Raw genomic sequence first — 24,593 nt, 5'->3', positions numbered from 1 at the left:
AGCCACCTTTGAAATCCTTGGGTAAAAAAATATACAAGAAAGCAATATAGGCCTATAGCTCCTTACGGCCAATGATCAAAATCCGTATTTATTCGGTGCAAGGACTTCAATTTTTAAATGTTGGACTTTGCTAAGCAAAATGTTTCTAAATCTGCATTACTGCCCCAAAAATCTGAAATTCAGGGTAGAAGACGGATGATTTCTAAACGAACGCCCCTATCTAGCGGCAATCATACAAAATTCTAGATTCCCTTTTTTCAGGTAGTTTTTCTTTCTTTCATCTCGGATTCGTGGGTGTGAAAATATGACATTTTACGTCGATGTATTCTTTTGGACACATTCTGCATTTATGTAACGTAATTATGCATCATTGACTATGACATTCGGAGCTTGACTTGTTAATCATTCCAACGCTGCAACATACACAATACAAGTATAATGTTAATATCTTAAATGTATGAGCAAGGAGGGGGAAGGGAAAATTAGCCCTCCTCCCCATTCCGTCAACGCCCTTGTCTAGCGGTTGTCCTATGAAACTCTGGTCCACACGCTTTCCCGTGTTTTTTGTTTCATTTATTTCATACCCTATGCTACGAAGATATTACGTTTGCTGAGCAAAAGTGAACCTTTCTGAAAATGAACTTGGATCCCTTGTGCTCTAAATGTTGAGTTGAAGCCAAATTTATCCTGCAACCCAAGTTTGTTCGAAACATATAAAATTAGTTTGTTTAGTTTGATTGATTACATCTTGCATCAGTAGCAAGGCTATATTAGACAGGGCTTTTTGTTTAAAGTGGGATCTGACCCACTAATTTTGAAATTTTACGTGGGATCGCAGTCAAAATCTATACAGCAAATTCCGACGCCTCGTGTCTCTATCCTCAAAAATTAATGTTAAAAGACTGAATATTGCACCCTGTAGCGTGGTGCATACATACAAACAAACAAATTGAGATCAAATTGTCCCAGACCTTGACGTTCAGCACTAACGTTATAATAAGTATCACACTTGGTTAGTTACACGATCGACTGCCATACCTTGCGTTTCTCACCTGGTCTCTTCATACAAGCTATGCCAAGTTGTAAAGTTTCAAAGAAAATTTAGAACTGTGGTGGGGAAGAGGTACGAAATAAAATTTTCATAATCTAATGAAAAAGATATTGTTGATACAAAATTAGTTGTTACCTGAAGTTTCCAGTTGCATCTCAGCCACACCACTGACGTTAGATTCATCAGAAGCAATTTTCGGATCAACATTTTTACCATTTGTTTGGGTTTCCATTTTTACCAAGCATTGCATTTTTCATAATGATTTTCGTTCTTGGAACTAAACCACCCATTTCTTTCTTACACGTTTTGTGACAAACTCGTTTGATCGTTTACTTACCTGATTGAGTTTGAGTTACTCTAATAAATTTGTATCAAATCATGTCCTTCTTTTCTTCAAGCATAATCCATGTTAAACGATTCCATGTTGTACGGAGACAGAACTAACATGTACTGTACAAACGAATGCTTGCGATATTTTAATTTCAGAACCTCAACGTCGCAATGAATACAACACAACAGTTTGTTTCCGTGATAATTATTTTATTTATTTTTTAATATCAGTTCTATAAGTAGTCCAACCTTCGACTACGACACTTTCTCGCAAGTTAACTGAGAAGCATTTAAACAATACAATATACGTTAAAAATAAGGGGGAAAAGAGAGAAAATAAATTGTAGATCACCACATTGACCTGCTGTAACCACGAGAAATCAAACCATTCACATGGGAAGAAAATAGTCTTCTGATTGGGGAGCACTTTTGGACAGTTCTCTTGCTCTGGAAGATTTCTTTTTTTTTTTTTTTTTTACGAACATAAAATAAAATGCAAATAAACATATGTTTAAGACAAGTCTTCAAAATAAACGTGTTTAAAACAAAATGTTTAAAACAAACAAAATTTGTTTTAAACAAAATCAATTGTTAAAAAAAAGTTTTAATCATTTGTTTTAAATATTTTGTTTTAAACAAAACAACCCTGGAAGTTAGTAAATTTGGGACGAAGCCCAAACTAGCAAAAACTTGAACTAATTACATGAACCTTCGATTGTGCCACCTGCAAAGTCTATAAAAGAAGTGACAATTCACAGCAACTAGGTAACTAAGAAAATGTTAAGCTAAGTCAATTGAACTTAACGGCAATCTTCTGAACAAGGAATTTGCCAACTTGATCAGAAGTAGTGGCTTTTGGGGGGAGGATTCTCCTTTCTCCCTGCTGAGACAAGACTTAGCTTTTTTGGTCCTCCTGAATAAGTCATAGTCCTCCAAGAAAAACTTCCTGGGTACACCCCTGTATGATTATTTAATTATATTTGTCACTATTTTATTTCTCAGTTTCGTATCTATGCACTTTCGATCGTACGCAGTTTCGACCGTACGCAGTTTCGACCGTACGCAGTTTCGATCGTACGCAGTTTCGATCGTACGCAGTTTCGATCGTACGCAGTTTCGACCGTACGCAGTTTCGACGCTACGCAGTTTCGGTCGTATACAGTTTTGATCCTACTCCGATTTTTCCCTATATAACTTCAAAAAAAAAAAAATACTATTACTTAATATTCTGTGATTATAAAATAATTGTTTTTTTATTGTTCGATCATAAGACCTTATCTGTTTTCGATCCTACGCCGGTTTTAGTTTCGATCGTACGCAGTTTCGATCGTACGCAGTTTCGATGCTACGCAGTTTCGATCCTACGCATGTAACCCCCCGTAGATACGAGTGAGGCTGACAGACCAGGCGCGAAGCGTAAAGAAAATTTTCAAACATAAACTCGGCTTTTCCTTGATTTTGAGCACTTTTTATTACTTCTTCTTTCCATTTTATTACTTTTCCTGCCGAATTTTGCTCCCCCTTAATTCGGTGTCCGGGGCCGTCGCCCCCTTCCTTTACCGGCACGGCACTGCAAAGACGGACGAGTATTCTGAAGATCAGAACTGCACACAGGTGATCAGTAATGTTGAGGTCTGGTGTTTAGGTAGGCGACTCAGGAAAGGTGTTCATCGCGATGTTTATGAAATCATGAGTCAACAGCTCTAGCAGAATGAATTGGACAATTGTCATCTTGTAAAACTGTCAATGTCTGGAACAACATCTAGACCATAAGATGAAGGTGGTCACCTAAAATATCCACATAATCACTGCCAACAACCGTAATTACAAGACCCACGGAATGCTACGGAATCACAGAACCGTCGCCATGTTTAACAGTAAGGAATAGACAATTCGGAGCATACGCTTCTTTGGTGTGTGCCGTATATAAACGCAGCCTGTTGTTGGAAATATGGTAAAGGAAAACTCATCGGACCATTCCTACACGGTTCACTCTGTATGTTCTCGCCACCATTTTCTCGCTGAAGCGTTGCTGGCGGTGATGAACGGTTTGGAAATTGCAACCCACCACAGGTACTTAGGTAATGCAACTCATCCGTCCTTTTATCGCACTGGGAGCCGCGGTGGCTTAGTAGTACAACGTTCGCCTCTAGTGTGTGGGTCCTGGTTCGATTCGAGCTAGTGACAAGCAAACTTTGTACCACATAAACACTGTGTACGAGGACGAGGTTTTCTTGCTTCCTTCCACTTTTTCATTTCATCATTCCATTTATCATTATCACCACCATTTTCCTAAACCTCGCTGCACAGCCGTGGGACGTTCAACCAGAAATATTAATTTTAATCTTTCGGAAATGCGATCATTTCTTATTATCGCATTAGACTGTTGCAGGTGCGGATCGAGTTCCGCAGTCACTTTTGCCGTATTTGCTCTACGATTCTTAGTAACAATATTCTCTTCAATGCTCGGTGATCCCTGTTACCGATGCTTCTCTTCCGTCCATTATAACACTTCACGATACTTTTTTTTTTTTTTTTTTTGCCATGAGTAGGATGCAGAGGTAAAATTGAAGAACATGGGGGTACGTCATCCTCCACTTCCAAAAATATCTATTGCATCCCTCCACTCCCTAAAAAATATAATGGACAAAGATTGGAACGGGGGACGCGGTGACATCATGCGTCCCCATCCCTTTTCAGATTCACTTTTACCCCTGGTAGGCTGGTTGGTTTGATTGAAGTTTAGTGTCCTCTTCAGCAGCAGGACAAAATGAGACGCGCATGTACAGCTTAATGTGGGATCCGAACAACATAAGCTCCTGCCGGGAATCGAATCTGGGTCTCCTGCGCCGAAAGATTGTAGCTATGTCAGCTTGTAGGCCCTCGCAACACTTAACACACTGGGTCACTTTACAAACACTTGTGCCAACAGACCATTTACCCTCTTTCGAAACTCAGAGAGGTTTTCAATTTTGCATAAGAACCGTCTGCCCACTTCAACATACCTCCGTTACACCTAACATACCACTAGACATGGCTAGGGGTAACTAACGCGTCCTTTGAGTTACCATATTACATGCTATAAAATACAGGTGTTCCCATTATTTTGATGATCACCTGTACATTACATATCACGCGAACAAATCTTTATGGTTTATTGTGGGATCCAAAGTGCTTTCTGTCGGGACTCGAACATGACTCTACCGGAGCAAAAGGATGAACGCGAACCACTCACAGTCAGCTACACGTAAAGTGTGTACACATTTCCAAAAGATTAAAATTATTTTAATACAAAGTAGACGGATATATGCAAATTTCTCTATAAATCATTCTTGAAATCACACTTCTCTCTCCTTTTGCATAATTCGCGCAAGTCACCAACCCGTAAAGGTCGATCAATAAACATTTGCAAAGGCAGGAGCAGCAGACGCGTTTTTGTCCCATTTTTCTAGTGACACACATTTTGGACACGGAAATAAAATAACGAAGTTTCTGCAACCTTCAACAATTCTGATGGATTTTAGGAAAATAAACTTTTAACAACAATTACTGGATTTAGATAAGAGCAGCCAAAGTTATGTTTGTTTTGTTCCTAAATAAAATGTTTAATTGGATTTGTCTTTAAAAGTAGTATTTTCATTATATACTAGCTGAACCTGCGCTCTCTACACAGCGCATCATTCGCATATGAGCATAAATCTCCTCATTCCTCACAACATATGTACATGTCCCTTTACAGACACAAGTGAAAGACGTCTTGATTTTTAAAAAATCGGCAAGGAGTATCATAAAAGGGAGATTTTTTCGATTATTTTTTCTCAATATTTCGCACCGTTTGCAAGATTTGAGCCTACTTCCGGTTGGAGTTTCTAATTCATGTATGACCAGTGTTTTCTTTCTTCTTGCATACAATATGCAATAAGCAAATACATCACATACACAATTATAATGTCAGTTAGATATGGTGTTCATTGGGCAAAACACACAAAAAATAAAGATTTATCTTAAGACTCGAGAAATGGTTATCTTTCCTTTTTCACTATTATTTGGCCATGGAACAAACGCCTGCGACATATACAACATTGTGGTGTTGGAATGTATAACACATAGGGTATGATGCTTTAGTTTTTCTTTTTTTAATTTCAACGCTTCCAGCGTATCCTAAAAATAATGTAATAAAGAAATAATGGCCATGGTTTTTTTTAAATATTCAATTAGAACTGGGCAATCTACGCAAAATTTCCAATCGATCAGTGAAAACGTCATCTTTCTAGAGCCTCATTGTCGAAAGGATTGACCACAAACATATACACATAGTTTAAAAGAACTCGAAAGAGGGAAGCACAATTCACATGCATTGATTTTAGAGAAGGCTTATTAAAATACAAAGGCTTTGAACAATAATTCTATATCATAAACTTTATGAGAAAGATATAGTTAACTAATTTAGACTATTTAAAGTACAAATACTCAAAATGTTTGTCTGTTAAACGTGAAATCACACATAACCGTAAATGAAAGATTTGAAAGCCAAAGTTATAGGTTGGAGCTCAGGCGCTTTTAATTGCTATTGTAGCATTTTAATAGATAGATTGTTGGGGAAAAGCAAGGATCTTATAAAATACTCTTGAAGCAATACGTCACAGTTTCGCCACCCCTACTCTGGCCACTCCACCCACTAGGATCGCTATGTTTTGAGCCAACAATCATGGCGGAGACGAAAGTAGCCAATCAGACATGCCGATGCTCGGTTGTTTTTGGCTTCACCAATTTAATAGGATGAAGATACATATGGGCAGACCCTTGGGAAAAAGTTCAATTTTAACGTTAGATAAGGTTTGAGATAGATTTTATAAGACAAGCGTTTTCCTTCCCCTCAGCCCTCCTCGCTTGTCTAGTGGCTAGCGCGCACACCTTTAGTGTACGGAGTTCTGAGTTCGATTCCCGATAGGAGATCCTTAAAGATTCGAACACTTACACTAGTTCGGATTCAGCCTTAAAATGTGGGTCCACGTCCCAATATAGTGTCGGTGTTAAAACGGGACTCAAAAAGGTCTAACATTTTTTCTTCAAGCTTTCAATTTTATATTGAAAACTAACACTTATTTTTATCATATCATTATACGAATTATTATCTTTTGATATTAAGTTGTTTAGGCCTTGCCCATTCTCTTCATTCCAAATATACAATTAAAATGCATATATTTCGTTGGATATGATAATATTCTTGTGTCACAATATTAGCACTGCAATATCATTTCCTTTTCTAGAAAGTTAAGAAATTTGTGCAAATTTGATAACTTTGTAGAATTTAAAAAAAATAATTGGCTTTCTCTATTTTCACTAAAATTATGCAGGAGCTTTTAAACTCATGCATATCATTTTATTTAGTTCAATAAAATTACTGTTTGGTGTATACCTGATTCTTGGACTTTATTATTATTAATATTAATAATAATAATAATAATAATAATAATAATAATAATAATAATAATAATAATAATAATAATATTAAACGCCAATATTAATATTTTCCTTTTCTAGGCAACTCATGAATAAAACAGTATGTAGTAAATTGAACTTATTGTACTTGCAACATAATCAGACGCAATTCATACTGTTATATAATCTCCCCCATCTCAAGCACTCTTCTCTAATTTAGTGATTGAAACCTGTACCTTTTGGTGTATGAGTCCCTGCTTCGATTCCCGGTGGTAAAGCATCGAACAAACTACAGTGGTTCAGATCCCACTTAAATTATCGTCTCATACTAGCTATATAGGTTCGGACATACATACAAATATCAAATCTCCTTTCCGAACTCGTGTACTTCGGATTCCACGTTAAGCTATAGGTCCAGTATAACACAGCCTCGGTGCTGAAGCATAAAACTCCAAATCAAATTACTAACTTTATGGCCTATGAAACGAAAAGATTCAATGCTAAGTTCACAAAAGCTCTCCACTGATATATGTCCTTACCCAACTGGATACAGTTTCTACTTTATATTCCTATTTGTGCCAGATTCATCTTTTGTCCTCTCATTTGCGCCTAGGTCTACCTAATGATCTTTTTCCTATTAAATTCCCAGTTAAAATTTTGAAAGTATCCCTATTTTCTTCCCTTATGGCTACATGACTTGCCCACCTGAGCCTTCTTGACTTCGGTGTAGTTTCTTGTACAGAATTAAAAATAAATGCAGTTTCTTATGAAATTTCCGCCATTCCCCATTCTCGTCTATCTTGGGTCTGAATATTCTTCTCAGGGGTCAAAATCAACCAACAAAATATGAATAAATTTACCCCCTACTACGATTTATCAAAATCACTATATATTTCTGGTTTCCCTATGAATAAGTAAAAAAAAAAAAAAAAAAAAAAATGCTGAAGATCTTGCACTAAGAACAGGTGTGCCCCATATTCGAGGAACTGACTGACGGAGCAAGTGATTTATCTATGCAATAATTACTAAGTTCTGGTATAAAATGGTTACTCCTAATTCTAATATTTCATCTCAGTACTCCACTTTATTTTCCGATTTCCATATGCTGTTGACATCACAGACAAAAGAAACAGCGGGAACGAAAATAGGATTTACATTCACCCATATGAATTTACGGTAATTTTAACTCAATGAGTTCTACTGACCAGTACGTCTTATTTTTGGACTTTATTCTTCGTTAAATGCTAATAAAACTGTAGAATCAGCACTTAACGGAAAAGACCTGTCCAAAGATGAGACTTATACCAATCGATAATGTAATCTAACTTAACAATATGGTGAAGTGTACATCTTCATGCGTATAAGTTTCCAGAAAAGCGACGCAAACACATATTTGGTGAACCTAAAATTGTATGCTATACGATATCCACATTACACTTTTATATGGAACGAATACTGAAGTAATATAATAATCAAGCATTTAATTATGACACTAGGAAAACGACAGTACACCATAAGCTTAATGAGATATATGATAGCTGCGAATAACTGCAAAATTTCAATTTTTAAACTATAAAATTGTGCATAAGATGATACAAATACCAATAAAGAGATCACACCAAGTTGAACAAAATGGCATGCTTGGGTGTAAATTTTCATACGTAGGTTTCGAGAAAAACTTATTTTTAATTGTGCTAAAAACTATGTCGTTTGTTGCCATATTATATAATGAAACGCACTGTTAACTAAGAGTGTATGTGTGGTTGGTTGTCTTGTAACAATGACCCACACTGTTCGTAATTTTATTTATTCAAATCGAAGTACAATTTGCGTTACGAGTTCTAACAATGAGCACAAAAGATTTTTTAAAAAAAGGTTGAAAACCACTGCCATAAAATCGCAATTATTATCCTGAAGTATGGATGCGAGACTTCTTTTTTAATATGCATCACGAAGACAGAGTACAAAATTAAATATAATTATTGGGAAGTAACAACAAAAGAGGAGTTTGCTCCATAAACCAGTTATCCTACGCAACATCAACCAAGAGCTATTGAGATGGACTTACTTTCCAGAGAGGACGAGGGACAGACTATCTACTTTGGTGACCTTCTCCTGGGCGTAGATCTCCTGGTATTTGAGTTGGCGGATCACTTTCATACAATTGAGCACTTTTTTGAACTGATGCCTCGTCACCTTCAGCGGCCGGAACAACGCTATATACACCTGAAACAAAGCAAATGAGAAAATATTAATCTTTGTGTTTAAGGAAATCTATATATTTTATAGCCTGTAAGACGTGTAGTGTAAGAAGTAGAAATTCATTATCCTAGAGAAACAGCTTTGATGAAACTAAATATCTCTCAATCTACAGCAATTTAAGTAATTAATAAGAACTTCTCAGAAAAAATAGATTATAATCCGAAATAATTGTCTCTTCTATAAATCCACACAATTTTGTTACTTTTCTTTAAACTTGTGAAAAATAACTTTCTGACGATGAATCGGAAAGTACAAGACAAATGTGGCAATAATCCAACGTATTATTACAGTGTTTAGAGCGCAAGTAGAATCTGTACAAAAAACTATAATAATAATAATAATAATAATAATAATAATAATAATAATAATAATAATAATAATAATAATAATAATAATAATAATAATAAAAAGAAAACTGAGACGAACAATGAAAAGCACGCAGAAAATGAAAGTTAACATAGAAATACATAATATACACTTTCGTAACGGATGAAATGTATTGATTTTAGTAGCTACCTTCCCGTTGAAATTAAACTAAATAGTGAAAGATTCTGTGAAGAGAATCAAGTGCGAATTCAGAGACGTTCAGTACTTCCTTGGTTTTACTACGAATTCTGTAATATGCAATACCCGTTATAAAAACTTAGGGTTCTTCATTCCGTTTCCTCTTCCCACTTATTAGACTTCCATACGCGTAATTGTCGGAAGTCTTATGCAACGGCATTATTAGTCCGTCAGTCTGTCTGTCGACAGGTATCAGAGCAAAAAAAAATAGTAAACCAGAGCGACATGTAGTTTCTTGCACTTGATTTAGCGTTTCATAGGTTTCACCTCCCCCGTTAACACATTATTTAGACCGGAAGTGATTCAATATTACATCAAGTTTGAATACTGATTTCTACAGAGCAAAAATAGCAAGATATATCGACATGCGGTTTTCTGCAATCGATTTATCATCCCAAGAATAGGTTCCCATCTTTCTCATTAACCTTCCATTCAAACCGGAAGTAGTTCAAATTAGCCATTTTCAATTTCAACACTTACCACTACAGAACAAAAGCAGTAACAGATAGCAGCAAGCAAATTTCTACAATCGATTCAGTGTCTCATTCAAAATAGGAAAGCGTCCAAACCTCAAATTCTCTCCCAAAAACAGAAGTGGTTGAAATCTTGTACTACTTCCAGTTTCAACACTGATTTTCATAGAGCAAAAACGGTACAAGATATCGAGATTCTGCTTGATGCTGTTGCAATTGATTCAGCGTCCCAACAATAAGTTTCATCTTCTCCCTTAACTATCTATTCAACCCGAAGTTGTTCAATTTAACGATTTCCGGTTTCAACATTTATCGCCATAGAACAAACATCGATACAGCACTAAAATCAATGTTTTCACTAAAATCGATACAGCAATATAGCCACAAGTTGTTTTCTGCAATCGATTCAGGGTGACAAGGGAACATACCATAGCAATCTGCAACACTACCAAAACCGGAAGTGGTTGAAATTTACTATTACTTTTGATTCCAATACTGATTTTCATAGAGCAAAAACTATAAGATATATCGAGATGCAATTATTTGCAGTCGTTTTATATTTCCAAGGGTAAGTCCTATGTCCTCCCTTAACCATCTATTCAATCCAGAAGTGATTCAAATTAACCATTTCCGGTTTCAATTTTTATCGCTATAGAACAAAAACAGTAAAGCATAGGAAGTAATGAATTTTTGATACGGATTAAGCGTCCGAGGAACAGGTTCTATTTTTGATCTTATTAATCTATTGTAACCAGTTCTTATAGATATACTATTTCAAGTCTGAGTACTGAATTCCTATCATTTAAAAGTCTCGTAGTTTCACACTATGAAAAGAAACATTACTTATTATTATTATTATTATTATTATTATTATTATTATTATTATTATTATTATTATTATTATTATTATTAGGGAGGAGAATAACTTTCTAAGAACAAAAGTATGATATCTTTCCCCACGCAGACGGAAGATTTCTGGTGCTTTAAAAAAAAAAAAAAACTATAAAGCCGTGACGACGCCAGCTTTAATTTCTTGGAGGGGGCAAGCGGAAAGGCAGAGAAACTTTTGGGAAGGCAGCTATTTTTTCTATACCGAAAATAAGCTTTTTTTAAAAAAAATATTACTTGATCTACGTTATAGTACATGTCTGGAGGATTATCGGGGAGGTGTGGACGATGCCAATGGAGGCACCCGCTCCATTGACCCCCTGTAACGTTGTCAGTGCTACAAAGCTTCCTCTCTAAAAAGATATAACTTGTTACATACTACATTCCTCTTTAACAAATCCCAATTAACCGAATTTCTGCGTTAACCGAATCGCTCAAAAGAAAGAAAAAAAATCTTTACTCGTGCGCGACCTTTACTTAAAAACACCAATAACGAACATAGTATTTCTATTGGTCTAACTGTTAGTTAGGACCGATTTTTCAAAGGGCAAGTTTATTGTTACGATACTTCACTCTAACATAGTTGTACTCATCTCTATTTTTAGCACACGTACAATACTGTACTATAAAAGGTCAAAAAACCAGCAAATCGAGATTTATATGCAAATATAGAGTACTGTACATCAAAAGTCCTTTATTCCGGTTTAACCAAAGCACCATTGGTCCCATCAAATTCGGTTAAACGGTACCCTACTGTATTTGCAATAATTGTTTTTATATTTGGAAATCTCACGTTAAGCTCGTCCAGAATTGTTAAATGAACTAATGTGTGGGAATTATCACAAGGAATCTTGAAACTTGTTAAGGGTAGGGAGAATAGATCTCTGAAGTTATTTTACACTTACCTGCATTCTTATAAGCCTAAGAAATTGCACTAATTAAGCTCCATGCCACGACGTACCCCCCAGCCGAATATATATATATTGTTTTTCTTCAGGATCTCAGTTCTTTCATTCACACAACTCGCCAATTATCCTCAAAAAGTTGGCTGAACGTTGCAATACCAACACAATCAGTTGAGTTGATTGTGGGTTTAACGTCCCGTTCAGCAGCGAGGCTATATGAGACGTGGACCTACTGATTAACGTGAAATCCGAACCACATAAGCTCCCGCCGGGAATCGAAGCCGGGTCTCCCACCTCAAAGGCGCGTACGCTAACCGCTTATCCACGGATGAGCTCACTAACACAATCAGTCTATTCCAAATAATCATTCGCACTGACCAGACTCAAGAGCTGATTAACTTCAGTAATTTCACGGGAACCGGTAGAGTACCGTGGCTCGGTCAATATAGAAAAAAATACATATATTTATTGTCTATAGAACGGTTGCCTGCAGTACTACTTAATTTTCCCAAACTTCAGTAGTTGGCTATTCTATGACTATGGTTCATTTTCTCCATGTTGGAGTTATGCAAATCTGAAATCCTCAATATTAAAACAAAGAGAATGTGTCTAATTAATTATTGTATATTGTATTACTAGTGAAGTTGAACATGAGAAAGGAAATCTTACACCACTGAAGTATGTTATATACGGCCTTTCACAGTACTAATGTTCAAAACATAAGATTAAAAAAAAAAAAAAAAAAAAAAAGCATGTGAGAAAAAGTAGGTCTCCTTTAAAACGAGATCTAGTTTTGAAACTGCATTTTCATTTGGTTGGCGCCAGAGGTTCTGTCTGCTGAGAAACAAAAGCACTCACTCTTTCCTTTAAACAGCTAAAGAAATTTAGTTCCTGTCGCCAGAGAATTTGTGATCGACTCCCGCTTTTCACCAACACCTCAAACAGTAAAAAAAAGATATTTCATTCGTTGGCTCACGTCGAAGTCACAGCCTCCTCTAACTAAAAGAAAAACTTCAGAAATCGATATGTTGATGTTTTATACATGGACATAGGGCTAGTCGCGTGAATTTTCCTCTTATTTTCTTCAGACAGTGAATTGAAATGTGAGATTAATATCGCTGTAACTCACGAAAAGATGAAAAGGCAAAAGGAATTCCTCTTTTGTAATAAGTCGACTGAAAGTGTCTATTTTCTTCAAAAGAAAGTATTTCATAAATGAAACTCTTGCCGTTGGTCCTCAAAGAAAGTCATTGATTTACGCTGGAGCTTTTAATTTGATTTTGTTAAGTGTCACAGAAACTGTAATGTGAATTCATCAATAATCATTTTTTTAGTGCAATCAGACTTGATGCAGTCACATCATTTCCATTTTACAACGTAGCTTCTGTCTTCTATGATTTATACCACCTTATTTAATTAGGAATGGTACAGAAACGTGATTTCATAACTCTCACTTGACAAATAACGGTTTCGATCTCGTTCTCGTATGAGTCTAAAATTGAGATATCTGTCTCGAAACCCAAGTCTTGACCTCGTCTCGATTGCCTCGAAATAAATTGGGTAAAATTAAATATGTATAAGTAGTATCATCTTACAGCCTATCGTTTTGTTCTTTTTCTTTTCTTATTTTTACTTCATTCTTGACAGAGGAGTTATTGTAGACGGAGTATTCATTCGTAGCTAACTGCCTCCTTTAAGGGGGCAGACTACTAAATATTTTTCAAAAGCTAACAATTTTTCTTTTGCCAGTTTTTCGTAAGTGAAAAGATATAATCAAATGTAACTTACCTCAGTAATAGATAATGTTATTCTTCACCCGGAAATACGAATAGCAAGAATTTTCAGTGTTGCCATCCATAGAAATTACAGTGTGACCAGAATTTGAATTACCCAAAAATCTAGGTTATGGTAGTGACTAGAAAAATGAACTCAACGGCAATTGATGACTTATCATGCTACCCGAGTTCCTTGTTAACTACTTTTTACATAATGTTTGTATTTGTTTTGTAATAAAGAGTACAAAATAAATTATTTTTAATTATCAGTAGAATTAAAATACAAATATTATTTAAAAAGTAATAAACAAGGAACACAGACAGCATGATAAGTCATCAATTGCCTTTGAGTTCATTTTTCTAGTCGCTGCCATAACCTAGATAATTGAGTAATTCAAATTCTGGTCACACTGTAATTTCTATGGATGGCAACACTGAAAATTCTTTTGATTTGTATTTCCGGGTGTAGAATAACATTATCTATTACTGAGGTAAATTATATTTCATTATCTCTCTTTTCACCTACGAAAAAGTGGCGAAAGAAAAATTGTTAGCTTTTGAAAAATATTTCGTAGTCTGCCAGCTTAAGTGGCTGATGCCAATGCTTTTTGTGCGTGTGTTCGCAAATTCAATCCTCGATGGGCATGGGTGTACCAAGCCTTGGATAAAACCCAAATGGTGATCTACATTCGACTTTAAGCAATACATCTTCTATCATTCAGCCTCAGTACTAACTATACAAACTTCAATCAATCAACTCCAATACTATAGTTTACATACAATCTTCATGTTGAATCAGTGTTATTCAATCCCACATAACACACTGAGTTCATAATTTCATTACAAACATTGAGATTATATTTCAATCTACAGTTCGCGTAGAGATAAAAGAGAAAGAAAATGAATGTAGCACTTTTTGTTGTTGTTGTTGTTAGTTTTACAATCTACAGTTTGTTACACAGTTTTAATGTAAAGTGCTGGTTGACAGTTCTAACTAATTCTCTGGTTTAATTTTATGCTCTTCCTCTTTCCATGATCCTACCCTATTCTATTCCGAATCTGCAATCTGATTATTCTACACTCAGTTTTAAAAGGAAGTTGCTAAAACTACTTATATGACCGGTTGTAGTAAATCAACCAGAAAAATTTAAATATGTACTTCCTTGGATAACTCCTGAACTGTGTGGAAAATTAATGTTGGGAAGTTGAAAGCTTACGTGTGGAGTTATAAACTTCTATCTCGATCGCAGTTTCCTTTGGAATTTTCGAGACGAGACCAGACAGGTTAGTTTCCATCTTACTCCTAGACAATATGTAGACTGACTATCAAATCCGTGCTAAGTGCCTAAATGAACTTATTGAGTAAAAGGGCCAGATGTTACTTCAGAACTGGTGGGACATAATAGGCACGCGCATTCTTCTGGCGATTATTTGAACTATTTCCACAGTTATTATTAGATAGCCCGTTGTTCACTGAGCAGTGTTAGGCACATACTGTAGGCCACTTTTTTTTTTTATACAATAAACCGAATTTTTTCATTTTTGGCACTTAGCACGGATTTTATTTTCAGTCTACAATTGTAGTGCATAATGCAATAGTGGTATCTTCTGCAAATGAAGAAATCTCAACTGAGTCTCTATTCTGGTGCGAGGGTCCAGGTTCAATAACATAATTAGGGGCAAGAGTTTTTTGCACCAAGAATTTGAAATTTTCGCGTTTCGTCGCATTTTCTAAATAAAGTTTCGCATTTTGTAGCCCCTGACATGACATTGTTACAATTTCCTTTTATTTACCTATAGATCACTACAAAAATAAAACACTAATTACCTAAAACTAAAACATACTGAAAATTTCACTTGATACTGTAAATTTTACTTAATAGAAAATTATATATTTTAAAAAAATCAAACTGAAGGAAAATCAGTAACTAAACTTACTATCAGTAGGAGTGTTTGCAATGGTGATAACTAATGCGCATCACGTTCTCTATAGAAGTTTCCGAATCATCCAAAATGAACCGTTCATGCCACGTTCTACCGTTCCATCAGCGGAAAACTGGCGTTTTTAAATTAATGAAAACTATTTTTAAAATTTCGCGTACTGTTAGAAATTTCGCGCAAGACTGCCAATTTCGCGTTTTATTGCGCAACGGAAACATACCTTTAATAAAATGGTCACTGCAAGTGATGCTTTATTTTTTTGACCGTTTATTTCTGTCAGTAGTTTGTGCCCCCTTGCTTGCTCTTCGCGCTCCACGTTGGGAACCACTACTTGGGAATAATGACAACAGAAATTATTTTAATTTGCAAGTTAATTTACTATAACTTAGGTATATGATCGTATTACAATCTATTTCTGCTTCATCAATTACCAGGGAAGTAATGGGGTTTATACGGCATATACTGACATGAAAATTTCAAAGTTTAACGTACACTCACTTAATTTTACTAAAGAACGAACATATATACTATATTTATTAAAAAAAAAAGTCGAGATTGTATCTACAAAACCCTAGTATTACACCACTTACAGTAACGAACAAATTAATCCTTAAGACGACCACCATCTTTACAACGACTTCAGTCACATAATTGGTCCTCCATAGATACACAAAATACAACTAATATTTCAATTAAAGCTAATGTTTCCTGTTGGAACACACTCTTCTATTTCGACTCCTAACACACATCACATGAGATCATCCTACCTTAGCAGCACACTTGGTACGCCCGTCGTAAGGTAACGGTCGGCATCATTGGGAATTGGAAAAATAAAGTTGAAAAATACGTTGACCCAACCAACGTAGTAGTAGTATTGGCCCCACCCTACCGCACTCTTAATAATCCAATTTTCTCCCACACTTTCATTCATTTCTTATCGTCACCGTCTCCTTTAGTCTAAACTGCATAAGCGTGGGACGTAAAACTAAAGATTTCATTTGCACCCGTGTTAGTCCATCTCATCAAAGATATAACAATCTCCAAATTTTATGCCATAAAAGGGAACGAAAGCATTCGTAAACCTGAACTATTTCATAACTTAATGAATCATCAAGACCATATTTTTAGTAATTTTAAAGAATCATCATGACCTCTGATCCAATACTCCCAATTCAATGACGTCATAGCAGGGCCAAGGTACCTCTGACTCATTTACACCAACGTGCATGGCCCCTGAATAAGCATAAGCAAAATTTCAATAGGTGACGCAATCCCGGGCCAAAGCATCCCTGATTCATTCACTATGGTCCATGTGGCCCCAAATTGGATTATTAAGAGTGCGGTAGGGTGGGGCCAATACTACTGTAGTTTACAGTTATGGCCAACCAAAAAAAAAAAAAAAAGTATTCTTTATCCAATAGTTTCGACTCCATACTCCCAATCGCAATTGTATTTCTCTCGTAGGAGCTTCGTTGACAAATGGAAACGGTTCGCAAATGCTCGGTAAAGTGGTCAATTTCAACGTAAGCAGAGTTGGCTAACCTATTGTTTCCCCCTATCGTATCTAATGTGTCTGCTGCGAGGGTGACGGGATTCGGATCCAGATCTCCCGCCTACTAGTTGACCGGTAAGTCGTAAGACGCAGCCCACGGTGTGTCATACTGTCTGTATCGATCATTGTTAATGTTTTATGATTTCCTCTATCGAGTTAGTAAATTTACCTATTAATATACCGCCAGTGATTTCTGAAATGGCACAGAGCTCTCAACCATAAAAAGGTTGGCCACCTCCGTTATAGAGAAAGATTACGAAAAGCTAAAATTACTACTGAAACTTTTGGCAACTCTTCTATGTGAGATCAAAAGCCAAGGCCCTCGAGAAAGCTCTGTTTTCAGAATTCTGAATTCTTTCTCCTCCTATCTTTCTTTCTTCAACTAAAGATCCACAGAAATTGGAATATTTGAGAAATGTTCTCGGCTGCAGAATATTTCTTCCGAGTCCCTTTCAACTTCACGAGCAAAGAACTTCCTCAATCTGCAGTTGGAGAAATGGAAGGCTGCAGGGATTTTCTTTTTAGCCGTGTGAGACGTTCAACAAGTTACGACAATGCATGGTTTGGTGCCCAGGTGAGTTACCATCGATCCACTTCACTTGGAGCACGACGACACGACCTGACCCCAAAAGCTCAGCCACACAACTCCATTAACTCTTGAGTGAAGGAAACGAAGAAAAAGCGCCCTCGCTTGCACACAACAGTTTCTTACACAAATCCCGTGTCCACAGAGCCATGTCGGTGAATAAAGACAAATTTATTTTCAAATGCTGGAATTGAGTTTCAAACTTCACAAGAGACCTAGCGTATGACTGGCATATACTATTTAGTACATTTCCACATAGCAAACGGTTTTTAATCTACTACACCATTATCCCATATAAAAGAGTAAAAGTGATGGTGGGCCACACCACTACTGGTAAAAACGTAAAATTTGGACACAAAACTAGCTTCGTTACGAAACGAAGGAATAAGGAAGTATATAAAAATATGTACCAAAATAGTGATAAAGCATGATTTCTTCTGCCAAGTATAGAGTATTTCATGAATTCTTGAAGTTAGGAAGATTAAATCCATCAATATATAAGCTTACATTCCTCATTAGTGTTTTCGACAATTCAGTTTCTAAAGGAAGTATTTTCTATTCAAAATTTCCCATTTTTTACGTAAGAAGAGTCTAATTTTAAGATTCGTTACGTGGAAGGTGTGAAGTTCGGTATATGAATTCTTAATTAAATACGTATTTAAGTATTCTCGAAGGGGCAATTTGCATCATACCCTGTATTCAAATTCCAGTTTCCTTTTCCGAAATGATCAGGTGTCTTTCTAGATGTACATCTTTCTGTGTGACTGAGGGAAACTACGGAAGCCCTCAGTAGGAATTGCTGAATTAAAATGAAATGAAATATTTTAATTTTACGTACCACGGTTATGTCGTGTAGAATCTCGAGGAAACCTACGCACACGGTGTTCGTCCACCATAAAGTCTGGCATATACTATTGAGTACATTCCACTTGGCGTGAGAATTGAATTCTTGTTCTCCCCGTGATGTTATGCAAAGAAGCACAATTCGCGAAATTGTCTCTATCTTGACTATTGCTGCCAATGCGCTCCGTGTTCAGTGATGTCGGAGTTTTTTTTAGCCTACTTTAGCGTGGGAAATTTAGGCTTTTTGAACATTTCAACATCAATAAAGAAACAGTAGGTCCACCTACCTAACAGGAAAAATTAAATAACTCTAATCTGAAGAAAAGAAAATATGAGAAATTCAATAATCAAAAATAAACAGTCATTGATAGGAAAGGAAAAAAGGACAAATCGGTAGATGAAAGTTTTCTAGTTCTAACGAACTGTTAGTGTATTTCCAAAATGTCTTGAGCCGTGGCAAAAATGCGAACTAAAGCTCACCCTCACACACCCACGCGTTGACCCAATAAGGGTTCAGCTGTTGCTAAGCGAGAGAAAGCGAGTGGAATTCTTTCAGCCGATAGCAGCCCTTGCAACGGAAGACTAGGGATCAAGTCAATGTGGCATATCTTGAGTAGAGCTATTAGAGTAGTGTTCTGCGACAACAATGTTTTAGTGAAAATTTAATGATTTTAGCAATAACTATTAACTATACTGAAAATGTGGTAGTTAGGCTTGATATGAAATGAAATATTTGTTTCATGTCCCACGAGTATGTCCTTGAGGGTAAGAGAGACAAATAATTGAAGCAAGTGAATGCTGATGGAAGAATTGATGGAATGAGAATGTGGGAGGAATAAGGATGGGCACGAGTCGAGCTAAAACTCGACTCGACTCGAAACTCGAATTCGACTCTAGTTTCGAATTTAGTCAAGGGTAATTTTCTCGAATCGAGTGACTGTTTTGATGTCGAGTTTGATAAATGGGTCGCTTATTCAGCTCGTTTTAACTCGTTTTGAAATCACCGCCTGATTAGATTGGAAACCGAAAGCCATAAGAAATGTAAGCAGTAATGTGGAATGCCTTTAGTGTTGCTCACGACAGGAGTGCATCTCGTCTCGTACTTTTAGTGCATCTCGTGGGGTACTTTTAATGTTCCGATAACAAGACAGCCTCAAATATCTTGAGCACCAATATAGTATGTACTTCTTATCATCAAGGCTGAGATGTGCACGGTCGAATTTTTAAGTCAAAGTAGCAACCCAACTCCAGGTGTGATGTCAACCGGCTCGGTTCCGTTCAACTGAGCGAACTGCTCGAGCCGGCTTGCGGTTGGAATAAGCCATCGACTCGGCTCATGTGAGCCATCAGCTCGAACCAGTTTCGCTGAAACTAGTCCATCGGCTTGATTCGACTCAGCTCAACTGAGTCGATGGCTCGAACTGGCTCGGTTGAGTAAGTAATCAGCTCGGTTCGGTTAGGCTCGGATGAGCCATCGATTCGAGCTAGCTCGGTCGGGTGAGCTGTTGGCTCGGGTCACTCCTCGGTTCGACTGGATAGTGAATGAGCTCTGAACCGAGCCGCTCAAGCCTCTGACAATCCTAAACCCGGGCCGAGCAGTTTTGAACATGTTTGGCCCGCGCCCTAAAATTTTTAACAATTTTTGGCTCGACCCCGAATACTTGCTCTCCGGATCTCAAACCCAGAACCTCATGATAGACGTCCTTGCCTCCTGAAGACCGAGATCGACAGTCAAATTAATAGTTTTCAGTATTCACATACAACCCCCTACCTTTCATGGTTATACACGGTGTTATTATTATTATTATTATTATTATTATTATTATTATTATTATTACTTGCAGTAGTAGTAGTAGTAGTAGTAGTAGTAGTAGTAGTATCATTGATAATTATATCGTTTACGTAGGGTACTTGAAGAGACTACTTGGAACTACACACAGGGTTTAGCTCGCATTGGCTCGCTTTGCCTCGACTCGACTCGAAACTATCAGAATTCGAGTCGAGTTGGAGGAAATTTTTCGAGCCGAGCTCAAAGATGTCTGTTTCGAGTCGAGTCGAGTTTCAAAGAAAACTCGCTCGTGCCCATCCCTAGGTAGGAAACTGAGTACTCGGAGAAAACCCATAGACATGATGATGTTCACAAGAAATTTACTTGGCCGGAGATCGAACTAGGGAACCCACGCACCAGAAGTAAATGCTGAGCCACCGTGCCCCTCTTCTCCTGTAGTTAGACTTAATGGAAGGAACTGCCATTTACAATTTATGCATAAACTACAATTTCAGTTATTAACGTTTTTGGAGCTAAAGACATTTTATGTAAGAGGTTATGCGGACCAAGTTCATCTATCTATTTATCTAGACACATAGCGTTTATTGAGGTTTTTGAAAAGTCGAGCAGGATAATGTTATGATGCCATATCCAAGTTTTCCATTTCAAATATATTTACTCGATATAACACTAAAGAAAGAATTGAATCTGCAAATAATATATTTTTACTGCTATTAAACCAACATCATATCCAAAGTGGCTGTTATGGATTTAATTTTGTAAATTATTACGATGTAATAGAATATCTGAAGCTTACAAAGAAGTGTTTCCCGTATACAGAACGAGAAGTAAGCAAAATTCTATACAAAAACAAAAATGGGTTTGTATCTGTTTGTTGTCTGCCAGTTTGAGTTTAGACAACCAGTTTAACCTTCAGGCACTTTGTAAGGTGATAGGCAACCAACATGACCGTTGTAGTATGTTGGGTTGCATAACTTCCACTACATGGACATCAATGAAATTTAGTTTAAAGACAATAAAGACGGACAGCTTCGACTGGACATAGAAATAATACGTAATGAAGTTGTAAATACATTTTTTTTAAATGTAGAATCCACTACAAGAAAACAAAGGTACACTTGAATAAGAAAATCATAAAAGGTCAAAAAAGCGAAAATTTACTTTTTTTTTTTTTAAGCTGGCTTCTTTGTATCTACGTTCGACCAATCTTTACATACGAGCATGTCTTGTGCTTCACGTAGCATAGTCACTAACGCTCTCGTCTTTGGTGCGAGCGGTTCCCGAGTCTGATTCCCGGTGGGGACACTCGGTCGAAAAAAAAATGAAAAAGCTTTTGCAGGCACCCATCTTGAGTGAAGTTTTCCTGGGTTTCCCTCATTCATCCAGGCAAACACCGGAATATTACCTAATATACAGGTCCCAGGCCATTTCTCCTTGACCCTTTGCACATGAGTCACAGATGTCACGCCGTTACTTGATAACTTTACGTGTCGTATCATATATGTCGCGAGTCGGAAACTTTAAGACGCTTTTTCTAGGCTATTTTTGGATATTGCGCTCTCCCAGTTTCTAATATTAACACTTTAAATGTGCACTAATATCTGGCGAAAGATGGTCCTAAAGTTCATTTACCAAAACCTGCTTTCTCCTCGTTAGTGTATTATAGAATATTAGTGTGTGTTTGTGATAAGCAGGACGGCATTTGGAGATACAGGGAGGCAATAGCCACTATATCAATAATATAATAATATGCTAATGAAAAACGTGGAACTTAACTAAATCGAAGATATCTGGTCCCCCTCCCCCAAAGCAATACCTGAAATGACGGTACTGGATATATATATATAAGGTGCGATTCTAAATTATATTTTTATTCCAAGGGTTCTAGCTTTATAAGTGACAAATATTGCATCAAAGGAACAAATTAACATGTTAATACGAACAAAAAGATACAGCATGTCATCGTGATTTCGAAAGGTAAAATCTACTGCTCACTTGCATATGAAACTACCGTGGAACTCAACTCACTGGACTACGTTAGTCGACTGTCATTATATTTAAACTTGAATACATTGTGTATTGTATTATGTACCCCTATTTTTGAAACTAATGTTCATGTATCTGGATTTTGTTTTCCACTTGAGCAATCCCGATCAAAGTTTCTTGTGAATATATATGGAATTTCAATGTAACTATTGGTGTTTCCCACGAGACGAGACGAGACGAGACGAGAAATAAGTCGTCTCGTTTTGTAATTTATGCCATTTTTCTTAACTTCATCAATAAGTTATTAGAATCCTTCCGTGTCACGATAGGCCCACAAAGGGTGTGGTATTATTGGAGTATAGTGTGTAAATTGTGTAATGACTTGCGTTATCTTTAAACTTTGATGTTCGTACCTTCATTATGTTTGTACAATCAATTTATCAATTTCTAGCTTCTACAATATGAATCATATAACAGTAAAGCAGTGCTTGATATTTGAGTGAATTAGTATTGCCCACAAAACACTAGAAACTTCAATATATGGTAATACTATCCTCCCAGTATACAAAAAGAGCTGCCCCGCAAAAAAAGATCCAATTCTCCGATTGCGCCCCCCACCGTCCGCAAGAAATTAAAGCTGACCTACAAGATAAAGAATAACAAATCTTTTGAATAGTTAATGAAGCCACATCATCTTTTCTGGTGATATGCCTTCGATCTTTTATTTAAAGGGTAACCCAAATAAAACTAATGTTACCGTTACGTTTTATATTCAACCACTCTTTCAAAACCATTTTACTGCTTTCTTTGCAACGGATGCGATCACCCATATTTTATGAATACTTCATTTAAGCTTATCAATATTCACGGGCTGTTCACAATTTCTACACTAAATTCAATTAACAACTACAACAGAAATTAAATATTGCTTCGTGTCACGATTGACAAAGCAAAAGGGGGAGGGCGAAAAGCAAAAAAATTAATTATCAAACGCTCGCACACTACTGCATCTATCTCTTAATATATGCAACACTACGAGTTAAAGCTCTGCAATGCAGTGCACACTCGAGCTGTCTAAAAATGTTATCTCGCTTACTGTACGACGACTTAATTATATTTTTGTTTTACTAGATATTAATGTGGGAAACTATCCCAATTAGAAGTTCTTATGTGTCACTACATGCATAGAGCGAGTACCATTGGTGCACCGGTTCTGGGTTCGAGTCCCGGTGGGATACTGTTTTTGATGTAGGTCCAACCCAGCATTCTAAGGCAATTAGAAAGCTAATTACACGAAATTGTAGCGATATATGGTCAAAAAAAATCTACGCGATTGGAATCAAACTTACAACACACAACCAATCCTAATACTACTCAACCGGCCTTCTTCTTCTTCTTCTTCTTCTTATTATTATTATTATTATTATTATTATTATTATTATGGAATGCACTGCCAGAGAGTTTGGTTTTAGTTCTAATTAGGGAGTTGGTCGTTCGCAACGGAACAACTCTTATTTCAATAGTATGAATTTTACCTGACGGAAAAGGTGTCGTTATAGTCAGTCCATCAATAGAATGTTTTTAATTAGATCTCAAGCCTATTATTCTCATTGGTAATTTGTCCCTTTATTATCATTATTATTCCATTAAAAGATGCGAACTGTGCGATATTATCTCATTATTCCTTTAGAAATATTTGTCACTGTCAATTTCTTTAAGTTTAACGTTCCTCGATTATGTTCCGATGCTAAAGCAGACTATGATGATAATGGACGAAATGATGTAATGAAGTTAGTAGGAAGAAACGGAAGAACCCAGAGAAAACCCTGTACGCGGTGTTTGTTTACCACAAATCTCACTCGCTGCGAGATGGGATCGAACAAGGGATTTCACGCACCTCAGGTGAGCGCTCTACGTTACAACTACCACAGCCCTATCGGTCATTAAGAACCTTGGTGCAAGGGACGCGGTGACTTAGTGGTAGAACGCTCACTTCTCGTGCCAGTAGTCCATAGTTCGGTCCCGGACCATATGAATTTGTGGTGACAAATGTGCGTGAGTTTCCTCAGCTTCCATCTGTTTTCTCCTACACTTTCATTCCACTAATTCTTTCACACTCATTTACTTTCATTGCTCATTTACCTCTTTCAGCCAACATGGTATAATCGTGGAACATAAAACAAGAAATTCCATTTCGTTGAATTCA

The 24,593-nt window shown here is 36.7% G+C and overlaps 1 protein-coding gene across 6 annotated transcripts in view; it reads right to left on the bottom strand.

Annotated features, from left to right (window-relative positions):
- The window catches only part of LOC145662909 (popeye domain-containing protein 3-like), a 406,613-nt gene that overhangs the window by 112,988 nt on the left and 269,032 nt on the right, over positions 1-24,593 (bottom strand). For all 6 annotated transcript variants that reach the window (XR_014127119.1, XR_014127121.1, XR_014127120.1 and 3 more), the window contains exon 3: positions 8,892-9,049. Coding sequence is in view for 3 of the 6 variants with exons in the window: in XM_081728928.1 (XP_081585054.1) it covers positions 8,892-9,049 (158 nt within the window). In the remaining 3 variants the exon portion in view is untranslated. The remainder of the gene's footprint in view (positions 1-8,891; positions 9,050-24,593) is intronic.

The sequence above is a fragment of the Thermobia domestica genome, chromosome 1, assembly GCF_964235325.1.
Source record: "Thermobia domestica chromosome 1, izTheDome1.hap1.1, whole genome shotgun sequence".
In the NCBI taxonomy this organism is placed as follows: Eukaryota; Metazoa; Arthropoda; class Insecta; order Zygentoma; family Lepismatidae; genus Thermobia; species Thermobia domestica.
Note: the sequence above shows the minus strand (reverse complement) of the source record. Positions and strands in the feature narration are given on the sequence as shown.